The sequence below is a fragment of the Procambarus clarkii genome, chromosome 23 (assembly GCF_040958095.1).
Source record: "Procambarus clarkii isolate CNS0578487 chromosome 23, FALCON_Pclarkii_2.0, whole genome shotgun sequence".
Lineage (NCBI taxonomy): Eukaryota > Metazoa > Arthropoda > Malacostraca > Decapoda > Cambaridae > Procambarus > Procambarus clarkii.
The window spans coordinates 7,658,924-7,682,734 of NC_091172.1; the positions used below are offsets into that span (position 1 = coordinate 7,658,924).

The 23,811-nt window shown below is 45.7% G+C and overlaps 1 protein-coding gene across 3 annotated transcripts in view; it reads left to right on the top strand.

The window, feature by feature from the left end:
* The first annotated feature begins 1,426 nt into the window (after positions 1-1,426).
* The window catches only part of LOC123764144 (ubiquitin carboxyl-terminal hydrolase 24), a 167,919-nt gene continuing 145,534 nt past the window's right edge, over positions 1,427-23,811 (top strand). Inside the window, exons 1-7 of one of the 3 annotated variants that reach the window (XM_069329848.1) lie at positions 1,427-1,544; positions 1,669-1,922; positions 6,859-7,015; positions 17,584-17,798; positions 18,008-18,103; positions 21,939-22,184; positions 22,380-22,535. In XM_069329848.1, the coding sequence (XP_069185949.1) occupies positions 1,710-1,922; positions 6,859-7,015; positions 17,584-17,798; positions 18,008-18,103; positions 21,939-22,184; positions 22,380-22,535 (1,083 nt within the window). In that variant the 5' untranslated portion in view covers positions 1,427-1,544; positions 1,669-1,709. Of the gene's footprint in view, positions 1,923-6,858; positions 7,016-17,583; positions 17,799-18,007; positions 18,104-21,938; positions 22,185-22,379; positions 22,536-23,811 lie in introns of all 3 variants that reach the window. The other 2 variants (XM_069329847.1, XM_069329849.1) reach the window with 2 other exon arrangements.

Genomic DNA, 23,811 nt, shown 5'->3' on the forward strand with positions numbered 1-23,811 from the left:
GCCACTAACGCACTGAAAAACAGTGGAGGTGGAATTTTCTGTGATTCAAAGTCAGTTCTTCAAGCACCTAAAAACCAAACATGTAAAATAGATACTAGGAATGTTGTAACATCCATTATAAACAACATTATTAATGCACAGTGGGCCAGCCAGAGGCTTAGGGCCCGCGCAGGAATTTACCTGCAAAAAAAAAATTAATGCACAGAGCAAGAGGTTTAGAGTCTCATGTGTATGGATACCATTTCATATAGATATTGTCCAGCATGATGATACAGACAAGGCAGCTGAAACTGCATATGATAAACCTGAAATTGAGTTTGATACGGCCATTCCAATCTCTGTTGTAAAGGCTGCAAATTTCAAGAAATTATGGAAGACAGAAGAGCAGTCACTGACAATCAAAGGCCAGATAGCATGAGTATAAAAAGCTATGATATGTTTAGAACCGAGAATTATATGTACGAGCAGCATAAAATATCCAATAGACAGTGTGCCATTGTAATTGCCAGAATTAAGCTGGGATATCGAGATCTATGGCAGGTGGCTGCAGGTCATGAATCTCCTAATGATGAACATTTCGAGTGTAAACTAGGTGAAGAAGCGCTAGGACATCCTCTCCAACACTATAACTGTGATTGGCCTGTTATCATAGATTTCAGACCAAATGGTATGAGGTACTTTGAGCTCTGTAACTACTTCATACAGTCATGAATATTGGGAGATATTCCTGGGTTCTACTCAGAATTTGCTAGTGCAGCAGCCTCGCATTCCACGTTTTCTCGTGATTCTATGTAATAATACTAGTTCATTGTGTCAGGGGACAGGAAGCCAGAATGTATTCTTACACGTTAGGCTTATATCAAGCCCCCCCCCCACCCCAAAGGTCGAATTACTGACCCCGCCCAGGATACAACCCAACCCCCACAACAAGCTGATTAACTCCTGGGTACCTACGTACTGCTAGGTGAATAGGCGTATTAGGTGAAAGGAAATGTGTCCCGCCCTGGATTCGAACCCGGAATTCTCTGGTGTGCCTCAAGAACGAACCTAACTGTTCTACCGGGACCCTCTGACTATGACTAACTAACTAACTAGCTGCTATGACTAACCAGCCTGTGAGATGAAGATATTAGATAAACTTATAGCTAAATTTTTTTTATCTACAATTTGTAACGTTTCATATAGAATAGAGTAGCAGCACATTTCTGTATATTCCTAAGAAAAAGAAAATGGGAAGATGAACGCCCCCCCCCCCAAGCATGACAATCACGTCATGATCTTATCTTACCTTGGGAATAACATAGTAAAGATAATTACCATAAATAATGCAATTTATTAATGTTTATAAAAAAATGAAATGGAAAAGGCTAATGATGAAGTGTGGAGGTAAGAGGAGGTATGTCAACAGTATGGGAGCGCGTATATTGTCCAAGTTGGCCAGTAGTTGTAAACATTGTGGGGGAACCGTTGCACCAGTCGTCGACTTCTCCACAACAACCTACCATGCTGATGCCACGCGTTTATCTTGGCTTTTATAGAACCTTGTGAGCATGTACATATGAAAATCATGTGATAGATTTTTGAGAAACGTCGTGGTTTCACGCTTCACCTGTTGCTGTGGCGTGGCATTTCCCTGAAACTTAAAAAGTGTCCGTCCCTACCGAACAGGTGTTAATGGTGACTTGGGGCTAAAACCCTAAAAAGAAAAAATGGACCAAGAAGACGAAAACATCTCCCTGTTGCTGAACATGGGGTTCCCGGACGTACAAGCCATCAAGCGGGCCCTCAAGTTGAGCAACGGGGACGTGAACGAGGCGGTGATCTTCCTGACGGAGCAGCCGCTGTCCTCTTACACGACTGTTGACGACCTCCGCGACGTGGAGATGGCTGACCCCGCCCACAGACCCCCTTCCTATGACCAGGTCTGTCTCTACCACCACCACTACCACCACCCTACCAGACAGCCTGCTGTGTTCAACCCCCTCCCCTTTCCTCCACCCCATCCCCCCGCCAACGGCTAGTTCTGTCACCCCATCCTTCCACCCTCCATTATGGCCAGTTCTGTCTTTCCTCTTTAATCATGCCCTACAGTCCTGTCTATTTATGGCCAGATCTATCTTCCCCATCCTCCAATCCTGTCTTATAACAGTTCTGTTTCTTGCCCCCCCCCCACCCTGCCCTCCCTCCAACCCTGCATTACAGCCAAGTCTTTCAGTCTGCCTTGCTCTGTGGCCAGTTGCATCTGTCTTCCCTGTCTTGTGGCCTTGTCTCTCTTTAACCCCCATACCCATTGACCATGCCTGATGATGGAGCCTGTCTCTCCACCTTGCCCTATATTCAGGTCTATCAAACCAGACATGATAGGGCTGATCTCATGGAAACTTTTAAAATACTGAACAATTTAGAGGATATTGATACAGACAACTTCTTCAAAAGGTCAAATGTAACACAGAGGAGGAGCAATGGTTTCAAGCTCAACAAACCACAATTTAGGACATAAAACAGATGTTCTTTTCACCCATAGGGGTATAAACCCATGGAGGTGCCTATCTGCTGAAGCTGTAAATGTCAAAACACTTGAATTTTTAAATCCAGCTTAAACAAATTATCAGGGCAAATTGGGGGGTGGGGGGGGACCTTTGACAAGCCATCGGCTTTTTATCTTCGTTGAAGCAGCTAGTTTGTTATTGACCCTGAGTTAAATTGAGATACTATGGGGTGCTTGGAGCTGCATGTCTACAGGGTTATGTTCCCTGTGTGCTCCCTAATGTTGCCCTTGCACTTCAGCGTTCTCTTTCCTGGGGAATTCAAGGGTCACTTCCTTAGAAAAGGTCCTCATTTGTTGTGGTCTTCACCTAGAGTCTGATGTCTTGGGATTTTCCTGCCTTTACTCGGGTTGTGAGTGACATTGGCTGGATTGGAGCGTACCTGGAGCAGGTTCTTCTACTCCCTGATCCCGGCCTGAACATACTGGTATTCGCATGCTAAACTATAGTGTCCAGAGGTTGGTCTTCACATCAGTGTAGACAGCTGCTGCATTGGCTTACTACACATTCTATATAGATTTGCATGACATCCTTTACTTAAATGTCCAGCATATCATCCCAGTGCCTAGATCCCTGTTTGTCCAATTGCTTCAGGCTCTGCAGGTTTCATGGTCCCATGGATAACCCTTCCAAACCTGCTCTTGCTTTGTGCGAGTTTGAGGGTTGTACGTCGTCCATGCCATGTGGTGAGGTTCATTCCTTCTGCCTCCCGTCCCATCCCAAATCTTTATCCTGACCCCTTCCCAGTGCTATATAGTAGTAATGGCTTGGCACTTTTCTCCAATAGTTCCCTTTCCTTCCTTCTGCCTCCACAATGCTGCCTGTTGGGTCAGTGACATTTTCGATTCTGAGTCCTGTGGGGTTCGTTCTCCCCATGTGACTCACTTTTCTGACCCCTCCCAATATGGCTAGTGTTTATCAGGCAGTGACCACCATGAAAGTTAGGTTTACACGGGAGCCGGTCGGCCGAGCGGACAGCACACTGGACTTGTGACCCTGTGGTCCCGGGTGCCGGCGAGAAACAATGGGCAGAGTTTCTTTCACCCTATGCCCCCTGTTACCTAGCAGTAAAATAGGTACCTGGGTGTTAGTCAGCTGTCACGGGCTGCTTCCTGGGGGTGGAGGCCTGGTTGAGGACCGGGCCACGGGGACACTAAAGCCCCAAAATCATCTCAAGATAACCTCAAGATAGATACTAGGTTGCATACCCAACTGGAGGCCCTTTAGCTGCCCTGTTTGGTGTGTAGGGATCTGGAATTTACAAATTTACCAACATCCCCAGGTGTTGGTAAATTCTACCTTGGTTCCATCCTCACCTCTTCCTTCCCCTCCGGGTGTTCTGCCTTCCTCTGATCATCCATCCTACTTCCAGCCCCAGTGTCTGAGGATTTCAGGGTTGCTCCTTCCGAATTCAGCACAGGCAGTTGAGCCTGCTGGTCCCATCGAGGCTTCTGGGTCTTCCTTTCAGCCAGACCCTTCTTCCTTTCAGCCAGACCCTTCTTCCTTTCAGCCAGACCCTTCTTCCTTTCAGCCAGACCCTTCTTCCTTTCAGCCAGACCCTTCTTCCTTTCAGCCAGACCCTTCTTCCTTTCAGCCAGACCCTTCTTCCTTTCAGCCAGACCCTTCTTCCTTTCAGCCAGACCCTTCTTCCTTTCAGCCAGACCCTTCTTCCTTTCAGCCAGACCCTTCTTCCTTTCAGCCAGACCCTTCTTCCTTTCAGCCAGACCCTTCTTCCTTTCAGCCAGACCCTTCTTCCTTTCAGCCAGACCCTTCTTCCTTTCAGCCAGACCCTTCTTCCTTTCAGCCAGACCCTTCTTCCTTTCAGCCAGACCCTTCTTCCTTTCAGCCAGACCCTTCTTCCTTTCAGCCAGACCCTTCTTCCTTTCAGCCAGACCCTTCTTCCTTTCAGCCAGACCCTTCTTCCTTTTAGCCAGACCCTTCTTCCTTTCAGCCAGACCCTTCTTCCTTTCAGCCAGACCCTTCTTCCTTTCAGCCAGACCCTTCTTCCTTTCAGCCAGACCCTTCTTCCTTTCAGCCAGACCCTTCTTCCTTTCAGCCAGACCCTTCTTCCTTTCAGCCAGACCCTTCTTCCTTTCAGCCAGACCCTTCTTCCTTTCAGCCAGACCCTTCTTCCTTTCAGCCAGACCCTTCTTCCTTTTAGCCAGACCCTTCTTCCTTTCAGCCAGACCCTTCTTCCTTTGATGCCTTTTCCTAGGACTGCCTTCATATCCCCAGGCAGTGGACATGGATGCAGGCTCTGCCCTGGGGCTTTCGTCTGCAGATTCTGGGGCTTGGGGGAAGTTCAGTGAGGGGCCCTTGGGTCCTGTTCAACTCTGTGAGTCCTTGTTGCAGTGGGGTGGGTGTTCGTAACCCCCTCTCCCCATGTGCTGTTTTTTTCACGTGTGGCTCTCCTGGTTTTGGGAGTTTGGTTCTCCATTCCGTTTGTGTCCAGGGAGTGTCCAACATCCTCGTCGACAGTGTGTCGGTTCTGTCCCGTCTCCATGGAACCTCTTTCCTATGACTTTGCCAAACTTTCAGGCACTCTGGAAAGGACCTCTTCACATCAGCATGGTCTCGGTGCCTTTCTCTGTATACATTGCTGTTCCCCGATTGTGAAGACTTCGTGGTAGATGTTTTTTGGGTGGACTGGTCGAGGTGGGGTTCCTGTACCTCTTCACCCTGGTCCGGCTATTGCTTTGGGTCCTAGCTAGGTTGAAGTGCTACCACAGTAGGGTGATCCTTCTGGCTCCATAGTGGTAAACCTAAATCTTTTTACAATTTTGGGGATCAGTGTCCCCCACAGCCCAGTCTCTGACCAGGCCTCCTGGTTGCTTGGGCGGCTCAGCTTTGGTTTGAGATGCTGCTTGCTCGGTGTCTGAACCCTGGCATTTTTTTGCTAATCCGCCTTGGCCCCCCTGTTCCAAGGCTTGTATTTCTCAGGCCATATGCAGTGTTACTAAGCATTGCCCGCTACTCACTCACCAGAGGGGGTGAGACCACAAGCCAGAGTGCATGGGGGGGGGGCATTGTGTGAAACCCTGATTAGGATTCAGTGGAAGCCTCAGGAACCCTAGAGGATTTAGTTTAATCCCAGGTTGCAGTGCTTTTACCATGTGACAGTGACTGTCTAAGGCGTTTGCTTGGGAATATCCAGACCATATGTTCGAACCCTTTCATGGCTTCTACTGATTTTCTCATCATCATCATCATCATTACACATGGAAATCACTATAGTGTGATACATATATCAATGAGAAAATTGCTGGAGCAGAGCAGGGATTGAACCAGTATCCTAGTGAATGCCAGATGCACACCATAACTCTGAGCCACAATTTGCTAATCCCCACTCTGCTCCAGTGGTTTTCTCCTTATATAATTAATAATTTAATTCATTGTGTCGGGGACAGGGAGCTAGTATAAGCATACAGTAAATGTTAGGCTTATATCGAGGCCCCCAAAGAGTCGAATTACTGACCCTCCCCAGGATGCAACCCCACAACAAGCTGACTATCTCCTAAGTACGTACCTACTTACTGCTAGGTGAACATGACCTTTACGTGAAAGGAAATGTGCCCAACCATTTCTGTCCCACCCAGGATTTGATCCCGGAATTTTTGATTCTGCATCGAGAACGAATCCTACTGTACTACTCAGACCCGTACAGAATCATGCTATTGTGATTTCCTTGTGTATTTGAAGAGAACAAAATGGTTAATGACCTAACCATTCTAAATGACTTAGCAGCAAACAACAATAAAGGATTAAACATGTAATGCCCAGAATCTATAGCTCAAAATGGTAGCAAAATTATATTGGGAGTATGTCATGAAGCAGACACTGCGATAGCAGAGGAAGCTACAGACCTGCATAATATGATAAAGGCAGTAGTGGAAGCACAAGCTCTTGTAATAAAGGATTTTAACTACAAGACAATAGATTAGTTAAAACTAAAATCTTGGAAAAGAAAGTTGTTATTCAGCTGTTTAAATCTCTGGACTACTATGTCCAGGAAATAGAGACCTCACATTAAATAAGACATACAGTATTGTATCACTGACATGTGATGTGCCAATTGAATAGAAATTCAGGTCATTAAAACTAAATCATTAGAATATCTTGAAAGAAGTGACTTAATAAAGTATTGTATAGGCAGTTTACTTTTTGAACGGGAAGATCCTACATAACAAATTTTCTTATTTTTATTTTACAGTATACAGTAGTAGACCCATAAAATTTTATTACTTAATTTGAGAAATATTTGTAGCACTGTACAGAGTAATTTGTTATATTCCTAAGAATTGATAATGTTCAGCAGGTTGATGGAGAAAATGGCAACAGTATGGAGTTTCCTGCAACGAACTTGTATGAACTAGAGAGTAGAGTGTTTACAGATACTTGGTCTATACCTTACAAGAGAGAAGAGTCCCTTGGAAAGTGCTTAGTTGCTGCAGCAAGACTGGCTGAAGAAGGTAATTTTGTATAAGATTTTATGTACTGTATAATTTAAAATTGTTTTGTTAATCCCCCTCCCCTTCCCCCTATCTAGAATATTTTAAGCCTTTGTTTAGGCCAAATGTGTGTTTATAGTTTCTGAGTCCTCCTCCCCTCCTAACTTCTATTCAACACTAAATACCTGAAATAAATGCACAAAAAATGATTTGAACACTTTTCCCATATGTATATGCTCAACATTAATTTGTGGTTTTTACAGACATAAAACTTAAATATAATTTATTATATGACAACAGTGAACTCTGCATATGTATATATGTTACAGTAGAGTAGTTATATTCAATCACATCTTGACAATAAATACTAATATGTAGTCATCGATGACATCACCTTTTTCAGTGTCCCGATTTAACCCCAAGAGTAACCCAAGGCAGCATACTAGGACCTCATCTATTTCTCATTTATATAAATGACTTGCTTTAGGCTTCTAATGTTCTTAAACTTGTACAGTGGGCACCCAATTCAGCGAACCTCCGCTTAGGATGCACACTTTTCAGGTCGGATTTGCTCACCCGATTTGACGAACTCTGGTTTGCCGAAACGAGAACTGTGCGGATTTGCTTAGGATGTTGGGACAGTTCACAAACAGGTGGAAATATCTCAGTCACTGTATAAAATGTTAAATTTGCTTCATATGACAATAGAATTATCATTTTCCTCTGTGAAATCTCTCTCCCACTGTCACTGCTTCAACCTCCCTTACTGCCTCTCCCTCTCTCACTGCCCCCCTCTCCCTCAATGCCTCCCTCCCTCAATGCCTCCCTCCCTCAATGCCTCCCTCCCTCAATGCCTCCCTCCCTCAATGCCTCTCTCCCTCGCTGCCTTTATCCCTCCATCCCACACTACCTCCCATCCCTCCCTCACTGCCACTCTTTCTCACCGCTTATCTCTCTGTCCGCCTCTCTCCCTCCCTCCCTCACTGCCTCCCCTCCCTCCCTCACTGCCTCCCCTCTCTCCCCCTCACTGCCTCCCCTCTCTCCCCCTCACTGCCTCCCCTCTCTCCCCCTCACTGCCTCCCCTCTCTCCCCCTCACTGCCTCCCCTCTCTCCCCCTCACTGCCTCCCCTCTCTCCCCCTCACTGCCTCCCCTCTCTCCCCCTCACTGCCTCCCCTCTCTCCCCCTCACTGCCTCCCCTCTCTCCCCCTCACTGCCTCCCCTCTCTCCCCCTCACTGCCTCCCCTCTCTCCCCCTCACTGCCTCCCCTCTCTCCCCCTCACTGCCTCCCCTCTCTCTCCCCCTCACTGCCTCCCCTCTCTCTCCCCCTCACTGCCTCCCCTCTCTCTCCCCCTCACTGCCTCCCCTCCCTCCCTCACTGCCTCCCCTCTCTCCCCCTCACTGCCTCCCCTCTCTCCCCCTCACTGCCTCCCCTCTCTCCCCCTCACTGCCTCCCCTCTCTCCCCCTCACTGCCTCCCCTCTCTCCCCCTCACTGCCTCCCCTCTCTCCCCCTCACTGCCTCCCCTCTCTCCCCCTCACTGCCTCCCCTCTCTCCCCCTCACTGCCTCCCCTCCCTCCCTCACTGCCTCCCCTCCCTCCCTCACTGCCTCCCCTCTCTCCCCCTCACTGCCTCCCCTCCCTCCCTCCCTCCCTCACTGCCTCCCCTCCCTCCCTCCCTCCCTCACTGCCTCCCCTCCCTCCCTCCCTCACTGCCTCCCCTCCCTCCCTCACTCCCTCACTGCCTCCCCTCCCTCCCCTCACTGCCTCCCCTCTCTCCCTCACTGCCTCCCCTCTCTCCCTCACTGCCTCCCCTCTCTCCCTCACTGCCTCCCCTCTCTCCCTCACTGCCTCCCCTCTCTCCCTCACTGCCTCCCCTGCCTTCCCTCCCTCCCTCCCTCCCTCCCCTCCCTCCCCTCCCTCCCTGCCTCCCCTCCCTGCCTCCCCTCCCTCCCTGCCTCCCCTCCCTGCCTCCCCTCCCTGCCTCCCCTCCCTGCCTCCCCTCCCTGCCTCCCCTCCCTGCCTCCCCTCCCTGCCTCCCCTCCCTGCCTCCCCTCCCTCCCTCCCTCCTTGCCTCCCCTCCCTCCCTCCTTGCCTCCCTTCCCTCCCTCCCTCCCTCCCCTCCCTCCCTCCCTGCCTCCCCTCCCTCCCTGCCTCCCCTCCCTCCCTGCCTCCCCTCCCTCCCTGCCTCCCCTCCCTCCCTGCCTCCCCTCCCTCCCTCACTGCCTCCCCTCCCTCCCTCCCTCCCTCACTGCCTCCCCTCCCTCCCTCCCTCACTGCCTCCCCTCCCTCCCTCCCTCACTGCCTCCCCTCCCTCCCTCCCTCACTGCCTCCCCTCCCTCCCTCCCTCACTGCCTCCCCTCCCTCCCTCACTGCCTCCCCTCCCTCCCTCACTGCCTCCCCTCCCTGCCTCCCCTCCCTCCCTCACTGCCTCCCCTCCCTGCCTCCCCTCCCTCCCTCACTGCCTCCCCTCCCTGCCTCCCCTCCCTCCCTCACTGCCTCCCCTCCCTCACTGCCTACCCTCCCTCACTGCCTCCCCTCCCTCCCTCCCTCCCTCACTGCCTACCCTCCCTCCCTCACTGCCTACCCTCCCTCCCTCACTGCCTCCCCTCCCTCCCTCACTGCCTCCCCTCCCTCCCTCACTGCCTCCCCTCCCTCCCTCCCTCCCTCCCTCCCTCCCTCCTTCCCTCACTGCCTACCCTCCCTCCCTCACTGCCTACCCTCCCTCCCTCACTGCCTCCCCTCCCTCCCTCCCTCCCTCACTGCCTCCCCTCCCTCCCTCACTGCCTCCCCTCCCTCCCTCCCTCCCTCACTGCCTACCCTCCCTCCCTCCCTCCCTCACTGCCTACCCTCCCTCACTGCCTACCCTCCCTCACTGCCTACCCTCCCTCCCTCCCTCCCTCACTGCCTACCCTCCCTCCCTCCCTCCCTCACTGCCTACCCTCCCTCCCTCCCTCCCTCACTGCCTACCCTCCCTCCCTCCCTCCCTCCCTCCCTCCCTCACTGCCTACCCTCCCTCCCTCCCTCCCTCCCTCACTCACTCACTGCCTACCCTCCCTCCCTCCCTCCCTCCCTCACTGCCTACCCTCCCTCCCTCCCTCCCTCCCTCCCTCACTGCCTACCCTCCCTCCCTCCCTCCCTCCCTCACTGCTTCCCCTCCCTCCCATCCCTCCATCACTGCCTCCCATCCCTCCCTCACTGCTTCCCCTCCCTCCCATCCCTCACTGCCTCCTATCCCTCACTCACTGCCTCTCATCTCTGCCTCCATGCTTCTCCTCCCTCAATGCCTCCCCTCCCTCACTCAGGTTGGTATCCAGTGTGGTGGGAATAGCGATGTTTGTTTACAGTTATCTTGAGGTTATCTTGAGATGATTTCGGGGCTTTTTTAGTGTCCCCGCGGCCCGGTCCTCGACCAGGCCTCCACCCCCAGGAAGCAGCCCGTGACAGCTGACTAACACCCAGGTACCTATTTACTGCTAGGTAACAGGGGCATTCAGGGTGAAAGAAACTTTGCCCATTTGTTTCTGCCTCGTGCGGGAATCGAACCCGCGCCACAGAATTACGAGTCCTGCGCGCTATCCACCAGGCTACGAGGCCCCCCCTTCTGACAGTTACTGACACATCTTTTGTAATCATCACATGCAAGGTGTTTATAATTACAAATGGCACTTAAAGAGGCTTCAAGGAAAATACTGTATACAGTATACTATATACAGTATGCCTTTTCTAACATATATAAAGATACTGTATTATTCATTATTGAACAGTTTAGTAGTACTGTATATATGATGAATTATTCTTGATTTATATTACTACAAAAATACATTAAATAAATGCCTCCTGAAGGCATCTCTGGTTGCAACAAATCCCTCACTTCAACGTACAGTATTAGGGTTGGTGCCAAATAGTTTGCCGAATCTGGGGTCCACTGTACTAATTTGCTAATGACACAACTTTCACCTCTCTAGCCCCAACTCTCAAACCATAAATTATATACAGTATAGTGTACTGTAGTTAATAATGAATAGAAAGTCCACTCATAGATATCAATCAACAACTTCACACAAAACGTAGAAAAAACTACTACATTATATTTATTTGAAAATAAATTATCTGACTCCCAGATACTTTACATTGCTTTTTCATTTTATAGTGGTATCTGACTGTTTTATATGTGGGTTACATTTTACATTTTAATTTCTTTCATAGTGCAGAAGAAAAAACTGACCCACAACATCCTCTGATAAGAGAGGCAAAAATGGGAAGGCAAACAAAAGGTGCCCAAGCCAAATCCAAAGACTATGCCAACACAACCTGTTGACACATGGAGCAGGAAGCGTAGATTGTGGCCACTGCCTCCCGGAGCAGTGGCACATACAGCTTGGGCAAAGCTGTTGACGATGCTACAGCAGACACCAAAGCACCCGCACCAGGCCCAGAGCCAAATGCCTCAACATCCTCGTGGTGCCACTCAGAGTGGAGTTCCATAAAGGGCCAAAAACTGCATGAGCGAAGCCAAATGCGAGCGAACCTGAAAGGCCTGCACCATGAGGGCTGCCGATATCAAAGGCACATGGGTATAGAGCTACACCAAACCACATCCCAGGAAATTACAGTCGCAAACAGGCAGTCACTGAATGGCACAAAGAAGGGCTGCCCAAAAACTCCTGAAACATGGTTGCCACCTCGTGTCATTCGCGTGTACGCGAACAACAAAAGCTGCACCAAGCCCCAAAGCAGAAAATGAGGATTGTCAGCTAGTGAAGACAACTCTGGAACCTCATAACTCATCGATTAAGGGGGAAGACTCAAGCTCAAAATAGGCAGGGTTCATCATAGAGGCAAACACTTGGTCATGCAGGTGCTTACACACATCCTCATGAGCTATTGACAGAGGGGACTCGAGAGGAAAGAAACCTGGAAGGATTGTTCTGATGGGCCAAGTGGTTCATGGAAACAAACCCTGAGGGAAGCCACACTCATCAATCGTACAAGGATGGAAGGATTTGGAAAACTTTACCTTAAAGCAAAAGGCTTTTGTCCAAAGGGACAAAAGACCCAATTGAGATCCAAAAAAGAAAGCTCTGAAAGACCCAACTGGGTAAACAACTTAGACTTCTTGAGGCAGGCTAAATGAACCCATAAAGCAGTAGCTACCTGGTAAGTGTGAACTTCATTGGTAGGGTCAGATAAGAGAGCCACATGGATTCTGGTTCATACATATCTTTGATCCAACAGGCAGCATGGCGGGGCCAGAGTGAATGATCTTTGACCCCGTAGTACAAAAGAAGAGCAACCCTCAAATTTGCACAAGGCACGAATTGGTTCAGAGGGAATATACATTGGCCACACTGAATCTGTAGGAGATTTCCAGGGCCTGAAGGGTAAACCAAGGACACAAAGGCACTAGAGATGCTATTCCGGACCTAAAAGTAAGCCAACACAGCTTGGACTACATGGCTGGGAAGGTCAACCTCGCTGTGCAGTATGTATAAACTCAGAAGCCACCAGTACACCCCACCAGCAAGTGCTCATTCCCGACCCGGATCAAGACAGAGGGGCAACGAGATCCCTGACTCGCCCAAGGTCAGGGCCATCTAAAGCAGGAAGGACCTCTTAAGAGAGAGAGAGCTTCCTAATGCATTAGAGAAGATAACTGTCAGTGCAGGTTCAGTAATAGAGAGCACTTTGGAATGGTAGCCCTAAGCACATGCTGTTATCTCTAAGCACTCTAAAAGGCCAGGTCCATGCTACACTAATTGCATAGAAATTCAAGCCACTGGATGGAGTCTAAAGATGTACTTAGCTGAAAAGCAATTTGGCCAGCCATGGTTTACTGACAACCCAGGAGTCCTATTGCTGATGTGTTGTATGTGCTGTATCAGAGGAAGAACCTACTGCACAAACCGGGAAATAGCATGAGCCTAGGCCTCCCTCCCTCCCTAAATGAGTGGGAGGGATGTGGCGAACGTGTGCATGTTTGTTTCGAGAGATTTTCAGTCATCTGTTGACATCATTGGGGAGTTCATTTGGCAGGTTGTGAGGCTTCTATCTCTATTGAACCCAGCAGTGGTCTGTATTGGTTTGCTGACTTTCTGGGTGAGGTGGTTGAGTATCACCTGCTTCCTGTGCATCTGTGAGTTGCAGGGGTGACCTGTTCTGGCTCTGGTCCCCAGTAGGCCAAACTGAACTCCATGGTTGATGCAATATAGTAGTTGGAAGCCATCTCAGTGAGATACACTGCTTCTGGGGGCCACATGGGGCTCCCCCCACACACAAAAAAAAAATGTTTTGAAAACCATCAACATAACCTACCATAAAAATCCAGTGTTGAATGTAATGAAATGCCTCATTCAGGCAGGCCACTCAGTTGCTCCTCAATGCTACAACCCAGAAACAACCACAGGAACATACAAATTACGAAAACTGCAGAAGGCTTATTGGCCCATATGAGGTAGCTCCTATTTGTATCTATCCAAACTCATTCATACATATATGTCTAACCTATTTTTAAAGCAGTCTATTGATCTGATGTCTATTATGTTATCTGGTAATTTGTTCCATAAATCAACAATCCTGTTTCCAAACCAGTATTTACCCCAGCTTTTTCCTAAATCTAAACTTATCTATTGTTACCTGTCCTGTTTTGTGTTGATATGTTTATTACCTTGTTTAAGAACATAAGAACAAGGTAACCGCAGAAGGCCTATTGGCCCATACAAGGCAGCTCCTATCTATAACTACCCAATCCCACTCATATACATGTCCAACCCGCGCTTGAAACAATCGAGGGACCCCACCTCCACCACGTTACGCAGTACAGTAATTGGTTCCACAAATCAACAACACTGTTACTGAACCAGTATTTATCCAAGTCTTTTCTAAATCTAAACTTATCCAATTTATACCCATAAAGAAGTTTATATCTCCTCACTTGCAGCAGTTACTCACTTTAACTTTACTCCATTTATACTGACTTTCTTGGGGGGAGGGGGGAACCCCTTTTTGTTTTGAAGCTACCATCTCTGATAGTATGCCAAACTACTAGATACTATCAGTCACGAAGTTCTTTTAGGCCTGGGGACCACGAGCCAGAACCTAGCCCTCTTCAAAAGAGGCGCATGGAACGGTGGCACGTGGCACATATGATAAAATTAATATGAATTCATTCATGTCTGCCACCATAAGGGAAGCACCCAGAAAGTCAGCAAACCAACACAGACTCCTGTGGGTTATAAGCTAGACTGCAGCCTCAAGAATCTCCATGTACTCTCCCAACAATGTAAACAATCTTTTGAAAATTCATGAAACTATGTGAACTCATTTGCCCACCTCCCTCTAGTTTGCGGGAAGGAGGGTGGCAATTCTGGATTAGCCAGCTGATACACCGTCATTTGTTTCTGAGGGTAACGAGTACCTGGTCATTCTCTTTGTCGCTCTGGCTCCAGTGTTCAGTTTTTCAGCCAAGTGGTGTTTTGCCTTTATAGCTGTTCCTGTGCACTCTTGTTCTGCATGATCCAGAAGTTGAGAGCACTTGGAGTTGCATATACTCGGGTCATCTTCCATGTGTACTCCTTAAATGCTGCCCTTGCGCTGCCTAGGTTATCGTCCCTGGTCCAACTCGCTTGTGGTGGCACTTGACCTGGATGAGTTAGTGGTCTTAGGCTTCCTGTGTTTCCTTGAATAGGGAGTAATATTTGACTGGCAAGGCACACTGGGGTCACGAGCTGCATTCAGCACGCCAAGGTCGGTCTTCACAACAGCAGTAGCCTGTGTTGGCTTACTATTATCTCTTATTATCCCAGTACCTGGGTGTCCTGTAGGGTTACTTTCTCTGCAGGTCCTGGAAATCCCTTACAGGTTCAGTGGTCTAATGATTATCCCCCCCCCCCACCATTCACCCTGTACCCGTTGTTGCTTCATGTGGATTAGATTATCTGTGGCATGTGGCGACATTCTGTCTAGCTCAGCGTGCTGCCTGTTTGGTCAGTGATATCTTCAGTCCTGAGTCATGTGGGATTTACTCTGTTGCTATCCTTCTGGCCCTTCCAATGGGTCCTTCAGGCAGTGACTGCTTTGCATATTAGGTTTTCTTGGTTGAGGCAATCCAGGTTGTGTGCCTGGTGGGAGACCCCAGGGCTACCTCATTTGGTGTTTGAAGTCTTAGATATGGAGATGGTGGTTTTCTGCCTTGGTTGTCACCATCTCTTCTTTCTTTCCTCTTTGAGTGTAGTTTGCCCTTCCTTTCCTTCTCCCTCCCATGCTTCCTTTCTCGATGCGTCTGAGGGTTTTGAGGTTGGGACATCTTCCCTAAGCTGTCTTAAGGCAAAAGTCAAAGAAACATTTTAAGGGAATAATGTCCAATTTCTATTCACTTCCACTATGATATGGCATTAGATGCTATGGAAGACAAACAAAACGCTGATGTAATTTACACAGATTTCGCAAAAGCTTTTGATAAATGTGATCATGGCATTATTGCACATAAAATGCGTTCAAAGGGAATTACCAGAAAAATAGGCAGATGGATCTACAATTTCCTGACCAACAGAACCCAATGTGTAATAGTCAACAAAATAAAATCCAGCCCATCAACTGTGAAGAGCTCAGTCCCCCAGGGTACTGTGCTTGCTCCAGTACTTTTTCTCATCCTCATATCAGACATAGACCAGAACACAACCTATAGCACTGTATCATCCTTTGCAGATGACACTAGGATCTTCATGAGAGTAGGCAACATAGAGGACACTGCAAACCTCCAGTCAGATGTAGATCAGGTCTTTCTATGGGCTACAGAAAATAATATGGTGTTTAACGAAGATAAGTTCCAGCTCATGCGCTATGGAAAAAATGAAACTATAAAAACTGAAACCACGTACAAAACTCAGGCAAATCATGACATAGAACGAAAAGGCAATGTAAAGGATCTGGGTGTACTCATGTCGGAAGACCTTACCTTTAAAGAACACAATAAAGTAGCCGTCACAACTGCAAGAAAAATGACAGGTTGGATAACAAGAACTTTTCACACTAGAGATGCTATACCGATGATGACACTTTTCAAAATGCTTGTGCTCTCTAGAGTGGAGTACTGCTGCACAATGACAGCCCTTTTCAAAGCTGGAGAAATTGCCGACCTGGAGAGCTTGCAGAGATCCTATACTGCTAGAATTCACTCGGTAAAACACCTTAACTATTGGGACTGACTAAAGAGCCTAAATCTGTACTCCCTTGAGCGCAGGCGGGAGAGATATATAATAATTTACACGTGGAAAATGTTAGAGGGGCTGGTCCCAAACCTGCACACAGAAATAACATCACATGAGACCAGAAGACATGGCAGGATGTGCAGAATACCCCTGTTGAAAAGCGGAGGTGCAACAGGTACTCTGAGAGAGAACTCTATCAACATCAGAGGCCTGAGACTGTTCAACACGCTTCCGCTACACATAAGGGGCATAACTGGCCGACCCCTCACAGTGTTCAAGAGATAACTGGATAAGCACCTCCAAAGGATACCTGATCAACCAGGCTGTGACTCATACGTCAGGCTGCGAGCAGCCGCGTCCAACAGCCTGGTTGATCAGTCCAGCAACCAGGAGGCCTGGTCAACGACCGGGCCGCGGGGACGCTAAGCCCCGGAAGCTCCTCAAGGTAACCTCAAGGTAAGGTAGGGTTACCAATTAAATGACTGAACTCATTTTTGAAAGTGCCCGTCTTTGTTTGGCATATGTACCAGTATATGGAAGATCCCTTTGTGGTATGTTTTTACCTGTTCTGCTATACACATTTCATGATTTTTTTCGCTTTTCTTATCTGTTTTTGGCTGCTCTTGATAGTATACCAAAAAAAATCATAGAAACCACATTAATGTGATATATCTGAGAAAATCAGTAGGCACCATGAGGAGGATTTGAACATATGCTCCGAGTACTTCCAAGCAAATGCCTTAGACGACTACACCACGACATGGTCAAAGGAATTGCAACAAAAGCATCGGAGGTTGAATTCCTGGACTACAAAGCCAGAGTGCATGGGGGGGAATTTTGTGAAACTGGTCTGGCTTCAGTGGAAGCCTCAGGAACCCTAGAAGGTTCAGTTGAATCCCAGGTTGCAAATTGTTTTTCCAGATATCCTTCCCTGTTTATTATGCACTTATATACAAGAACTTTCATATTTCCATTAAGGTTCTTTATTCTCATTGTCATATAGTTTGGGTCATTGCTATTCAATCTAATCAATTTCTCAAACTGCCATCAGGTTGTAGTCCCAGCCTACAATCTTCCATGCTCACTTGCCTAGCGTGATGCTAACACTTAGCTGTACCGGTGTTTAAGCACCGAGGTGCTACAGAAAGCCTACCAGAAATGGGTGTTTAATTACATGCTATGCTTGATTTTTTTTTTTATATCTATGATGCTTGACTGCATTACTTTAGAGAGAGGCACCTAGGCAGTAAATCATTCCAGTAAGCAACCCTGTAGTTTTTAATTATTATTCTGTCTTTGGGCACGGATTCTACTGTGTCACATTTACCAGTATGTTTATAATTCCTGTTTAAAATATTATTTTCATTTATTCTATTATTGATAGGTCTGTGTGATGTTGACGAGTCTTGCCATCGTTTCATGGATCGGTGCCTTCCAGAATGTTTTCACAAACTGTTAGCAAATGGAGCAGTTCGCAGATGGGGTTTAGAAATCCAAGAGGGTGTTTTTAATATGCTTGACTTGCTCACAAGCCTTGTAATTGTAAGGCTAAAGCATGGGCCAGTTCCAGAGGCCTTACTCAAGGACGTATATGCTCTTGTAAGTACTTTTTCCTCTATAGCTCATCATATTATATTGTATACACTTTATTATATCATATAGAACTTGGACAATAATTATTTAATTATTATGAGTTATACTTCTTATGGCAAGCCTTGAATGTGCCATTAGGACTACCTTCTGCATTTTTGTTGGTTTAGTCTTGATATTTAATATTTATTTAATAAATTATGTAAATGATTTCATAGGCCATGGATTCTAAATGTGAATGGAATCAAAAAAACAAACACCGCCCAGCTGAATTCACTGGAGATGTCATATATGCAGAATCTACCTCGCAATTTGTAAGTAAACAGATTCTTTGATAATCTTTTTCCATAGTTGAACTTCAGTTTAAAGTTTATTGGCATTTTTTTTGCATGGTCCTTGCCTTTTTAGCCACTGGGCTGCACGCCTGTTAACTCCTAAACAGTGGCTATAGCAAAATGGTCATTCCTGCCTATGAGCAAAAAATAAAATAATTAAAATAAAAAGTCATTATAGAATTATTATGTATGCAAAATGAAAGAAAAAACATGAAAATAAGTTAATATTTTAAATTTTACTGGGTGGAGGCACTCTGAAAGGTTGCCCGGTGGCTGTAGTCTGGTGTCTGTCAACACATGATGTCCGACTTTGCTAACACTGACATACGCAAGACACTCGATTCATTTATTCTATTTGTGTCTGTGTTCTCCTCGGAAGTTTCTCCGATTGTTTATCACTTGATCTGATATTCACCCTGAACGAGTCCAATTAGAATCCAAAGGAAGTCAAATCAGACACCCCCCCCCCCACCCATAGGAATAAATGGCCACAGTGTACTACTATAACATTTAATTATCTGGAGGAAGCAGGAATAACCTATCCAAGGAAAGGACTGAAAAGCAAAAGGCTTGCACATTGAAGGGGAACTATGATGAGATAAGAAAATATATAATAGGAATACCATGGAAAACAGAGCTCAGAGAAACTTCTGTACAAGACATGATGGACTACATCACCCAGAAGTGTCAGGAGGCAAAAAACAGGTTTATCCCAGCCCAGAAAGAAAGAACGAAAAGCAAAATGGGAATCGGTGGTTCAATAAGGCTTGTAAGGAAGCAAGGCACCCAAGCATGAGGGCATGGAGAAACTACAAAAATAACAGGACACCAGCAAACTGAGAGAGATGCCAGAGGGGCCAGAAATATGGGTACCTCAGTGTGAGAAGAGAAGCAGAGAGGCAGTTTGAAAATGATATAGCAAATAAAGCCAAGACCTAACCAAAACTCTTATACAGCCACATCAGGAGAAAAAAACAGCAAAAGAACAGGTGATGAAACTGAGAAAGGGAGAGATTGGGTACTCAGAGAATGACAGAGGTATGTGAAGAACTCGATAAGAGATTCCAGAAGGTCTTCACAGTAGAGCAAGGGAAAGTCCCTTAACTAAGAAAGGAGGCAATAAACCAAGCAGCCTTTTAAGATATTGAAATTACCAGAGATGAGGTGAGGAGGTATCTGTTAGATCTAGATGTGTTTAAGGCTGTTGAACCTGATGGAATCTCACCATGCATGCTAAAGGAGTGGGTAGAAGTACTTTGCATGCCACTCTTTGGTGTATAACAAGTCACTGGAAACATAAAGTTGGAAGACAGCTAGTGTAGTCCCAATATACAAAAAGTGATAGGCAGGAGGTTCTAGGAAGATCATGAGAAAGGCTGGTAGCACTTCTGGAGAGAAGGGACTTTGTAACACCACCAGCATGGGTTCAGGGATGGCAAATCGTGCCTCACAGGTTTAATAAAATTCTATGACCAAGCAACAATCATTAAGCAAGAAAGAGATAGGTGGGCAGATTGCATTTTCTTGGACTGTCAGAAAGCTTTTTGATAAAGTCCCCTCCCATAAGAGACTTCCATAAATTGGAGAAGTTCCATTAATTGGAGTAACTGGTAAGGTGCTCCAATGGATAAGGAAATACCTAAGCAACAGGAAGTAGAGTTACTGTGAGGGGTGAGTCCTCAGAATAACGTGATGTCACCAGCAGAGTGTCACAGGGTTCTGTACTCGGACCTATCTTGTTTCTTGTATATGTAAATGATCTTTCAGAAGGTATAGACTCATTCCTCTCAATGAGGATCGACTTGAGAATGGTCCAGGACAGACCGAAACGTCGTCGTCCCTTCAACTTCTAGTGTGTGGTCTGGTCAACATTCCTCTCAATGTTTGCTGATGATACTAAAATTATGAGAAGGATTAAGACCGAGGAGGACAGCAAGAGACTACTGGATGACCTGGACAGACTGAAGGAATGATTCAACAAATGGCGATTAGAGTTTAATTCAAGCAGGTGCAAAGTGATTAAGGTAGGCATAGGGAGCAGTAAGTCGAACACAAGATACCAAGAAAAAATCCTTCGGGAATCAGAGAGAGAGATTGGGGCTTGATACCATGCCAGACCTGTTCCCTGAAGCTCACATCAAAAGGATATCATCAATGGCATATGCAAGGTTGGCAGATATAAGAACTGCCTTCAGAAACTTGTGTAAGGAATCATTCAGAACCTTGTATACCTCGTATGTCAGACCAATATTGGAGTATGCAGCTCCAGTGTGGAGTCCATATCTAGTCAAACACAAAACAAAGTTAGAAAAGGTTCAAAGGTATTCCATCAGGCTAGTCCCCGAGCAGAGGGGTATGAGCTACAAGGAAAGATTACTGGAACTAAACATCACGACACTGGAAAAACAGAAGAGTTAGGGGAAACATGATCACCACCTATAAAATTCTTGGAGGAATTGACAAGGTAGATAAAGATAAACTATTTAGCATGGGTGGTACACGAACAAAGGGGGACACAGGTGGAAATCTAGTACAGTACCAAAATGAGCCACAGAGACGTCAGAAAGAATGTTTTCAGTGCCAGAGTAGTTGATAAAAGGAATGCATTAGACAGTGATGTGATGGAGGCAGACTCCATACACAGTTTCAAATGTAGATATGATAGAGCCCAATTGACTCAGGAATTGTACACCAGTTGATTGATAATTGAGAGGCAGGACCAAAGAGCCGAGGCTCAACTCCTGCAAGCACACGTAGGTGAATACAACTAAGCAAGTACTTGTTTCTCTTTATTAACAAGAGCATGCATGTTGAATAACTTTATAAATCACATAATTCACATAACATATGATAATGTTTCAATTGATGATTAGTTTACCCCCATTACGGCCAGTATAGAATAGTGAAAAGGATATGAATGTAATATACAATAGTATTGGGCTGTGGGCAATGATGTGGCTTAATTGGCACCATATGGGCGATAGTATAGATTAAATGAAAGTCGTAAGCAACCAAAGTGCTACGGCAGATGATGATTGTCTCCTAATACAGGTACTGTAACGCATGATAATGGTTCAATTGATGACGGACTTATCTGGTATACTTCATTACAATCATAGGGAGTTGTGAAAACCATATGATCATTAGTATATATATACAGTTATGATGGAATTTTATACAATAACAATGATCACATTCACTTATTAACGTTCATGATGGTAACTGCATTCACATAGTAACATAACTATGAAATTATAGCAGGATTTTTTCATGGGTCACAGTAAACTCCATTACATCCATGGAGAGCTATTATATCCTTATTTGCATCATACATGTAAAATCCAGACCCTAATTGTTTAAATCGTCATGTGACGATAGCTGCATTATCCGGTGAATCAACATATGACGATAACCGCTGTCTGAGGGTTATACAGTAGCCAATATCCCCCAGGGTGCACAAAAAATAAATTGTGCTGAAAATTTCTTTTTCTTTTAACATCTGCACCCTGGAAGCACAAAAATCCAAATATAAAGTCTACATTTTTTAATGTATCTATAGTGGCCTGGAGAAGTTGCATTTATCAGTAGAAATGAGGTGAAGAGCAGCACAGGAATAACTTTGTTGATTTATAATGGTAACTTGTAGTGGGGATGGTTTTTCATGATGATGTGTTGTGTGTTCAGTTTGGTGAAAGGACAGGTGTAATAGGATTTTTTCTTTCTTGTGCTGTTTCCCTGGTTTCCCCTAGAAAGTGGGAATTAGTGTAGCCTAATGTTGATGTACCACATACAGGAGCTGTATTATTTATTACAGGAATCATACGGTTGGCTAATGGACCTCATTAACATTTTTGGCAATCGTGGAGGCTTAGAGCTAGTAGCTGGTCACTTTTCCTCTGAAGAACAACTTGATGCGGGTCAGATGGCTGCACTACTCTTTCCTTTAGGGCAGTGTGCCAAGTTTTTGGTAAAGGATACAGTTTGTCCAATCATGTTGCCAGCAGTTTCTCAAGCTCTCCAGTATGTTGCCAATCTGGAGGAAAAGCAGCTCAAGGGACAAGTAAGTTCTCAGCTATTCAATTAGATTTGAATTTTGTTTGCCCCTTTGTGGCAATTCATTTGCTGAAATTTGCTCATGTTTTGTTGAATTTTACTTTATACTTATTACATTTGAATTTCCATGTGCACATTATTTAATAGTAGTAAGTTTTTTTTTGTGAAAATTAGCTAATGCTGATTACTAATTATCTTCCAGAAAATTGGATCCTGCTATGACTTGTTAGAAGCGGTACGACTTTTGTGCGTGTCTCTCTGGCCTGAAAAAGTTCAGCGTACAAGTGATCTGAGATTGGAAATGATTATTCGCATGTTAAAAACGCCACATTTTTCTGCGCGTATGAATGCTTTAAAGGTTAGAATTATTTCACAAGTGAAAAGATTGCCTTTTCTGGGGAGGGAAGCTCCTTGTGACTTCCTCAAGCTACTATACTGATATAGAGCCAAATTACTAGGTGCCATAAGTCGCAGAGTTCTTATTGGCCTACTGGGGACTACGAGCCAGAATCTGGCCTCCCTCAGAGAGGTGCAGGGAGCAATATCTCTATAAAAAATTTGTATTTGTAAATTTATTCATGTCAGCCACCATCAAAGGAAAGACACCCAGAAAGTTAGCACAATAAAATCAACTACTGCTTGGTTAGAAATGAGATCACAGCCTCAAAACAGTAAAAAAAAAAACTCCAACAATGTAAACAAACTATAAAAAATTCATAAAACTAGCGCGGGCCGGATTGCCCCACCTCTTCCCACTCGTTTGGGGGAAGGAGGGAAGCAGACCAGGTCAGCAAGTTGCTCCACCATCAACTTTTATATTTTAGTCTGGGATTCCTTCTTCAAGGCAGTGGCTCCCTGACTCACTCACTCGCTCCCTTTTATTTTTGTTTTGTTTCCATGGATATTCCTGCATGGGCCCTAAGCATAGGTTGGTGGTTGTAGGCTTTTCATCTAATCCAGAATTGACTTTGGAGGGTTGGTGGGGGCTGGGGCTACAAGCCTCCTTGTGGCAGTGGGTTGGTACTACTAATAGATTCAAGTTAGTTTTGAGAGATATAGTAATTGTTTATTAACATTTGGTGGAGTTAGTTGGCAGTTTTCAAGGCTTCAGTTCTTATGAACTCAACATTGCAGTGATCTGCAATGCTTCACTGACTTTACAGATGCTTTCTTGGTGGGGGTTGCAGAATGTCACTTACTCTGTTCCTTTTTGAGCACGCCAGGTTTTGGCATTGATCCCTGGGAGTCCAAACAGAACTCCATGGTTGATGGGACCTAGTTGATGAGATTAATCTCAGCGAGATAGCTTCATGAAGCCACTGGAGCTAAGAAAGAGGCATTTCATTACATTCAATGCTGGGTTTTGATTGATTGATTTTTATTCCTCAAGAGCAGGAAAGTTATCTAATTTGGATATAACATACTGTGAGACTACTCCTATACTCACAATATATAAGTACTGTAGTATGATATCTACAATTGGTTAAAAATTTTTGTATCATGATGTTTACTGACAAGATGAAACAAATGATTCCATAAAAATTTATATTAAATAGAATCCCAGTATTCATTATTAAATTTCATGTTACTGTACAATTTTCAAATATTTAAATTTTGTTGAATCATTGATCACA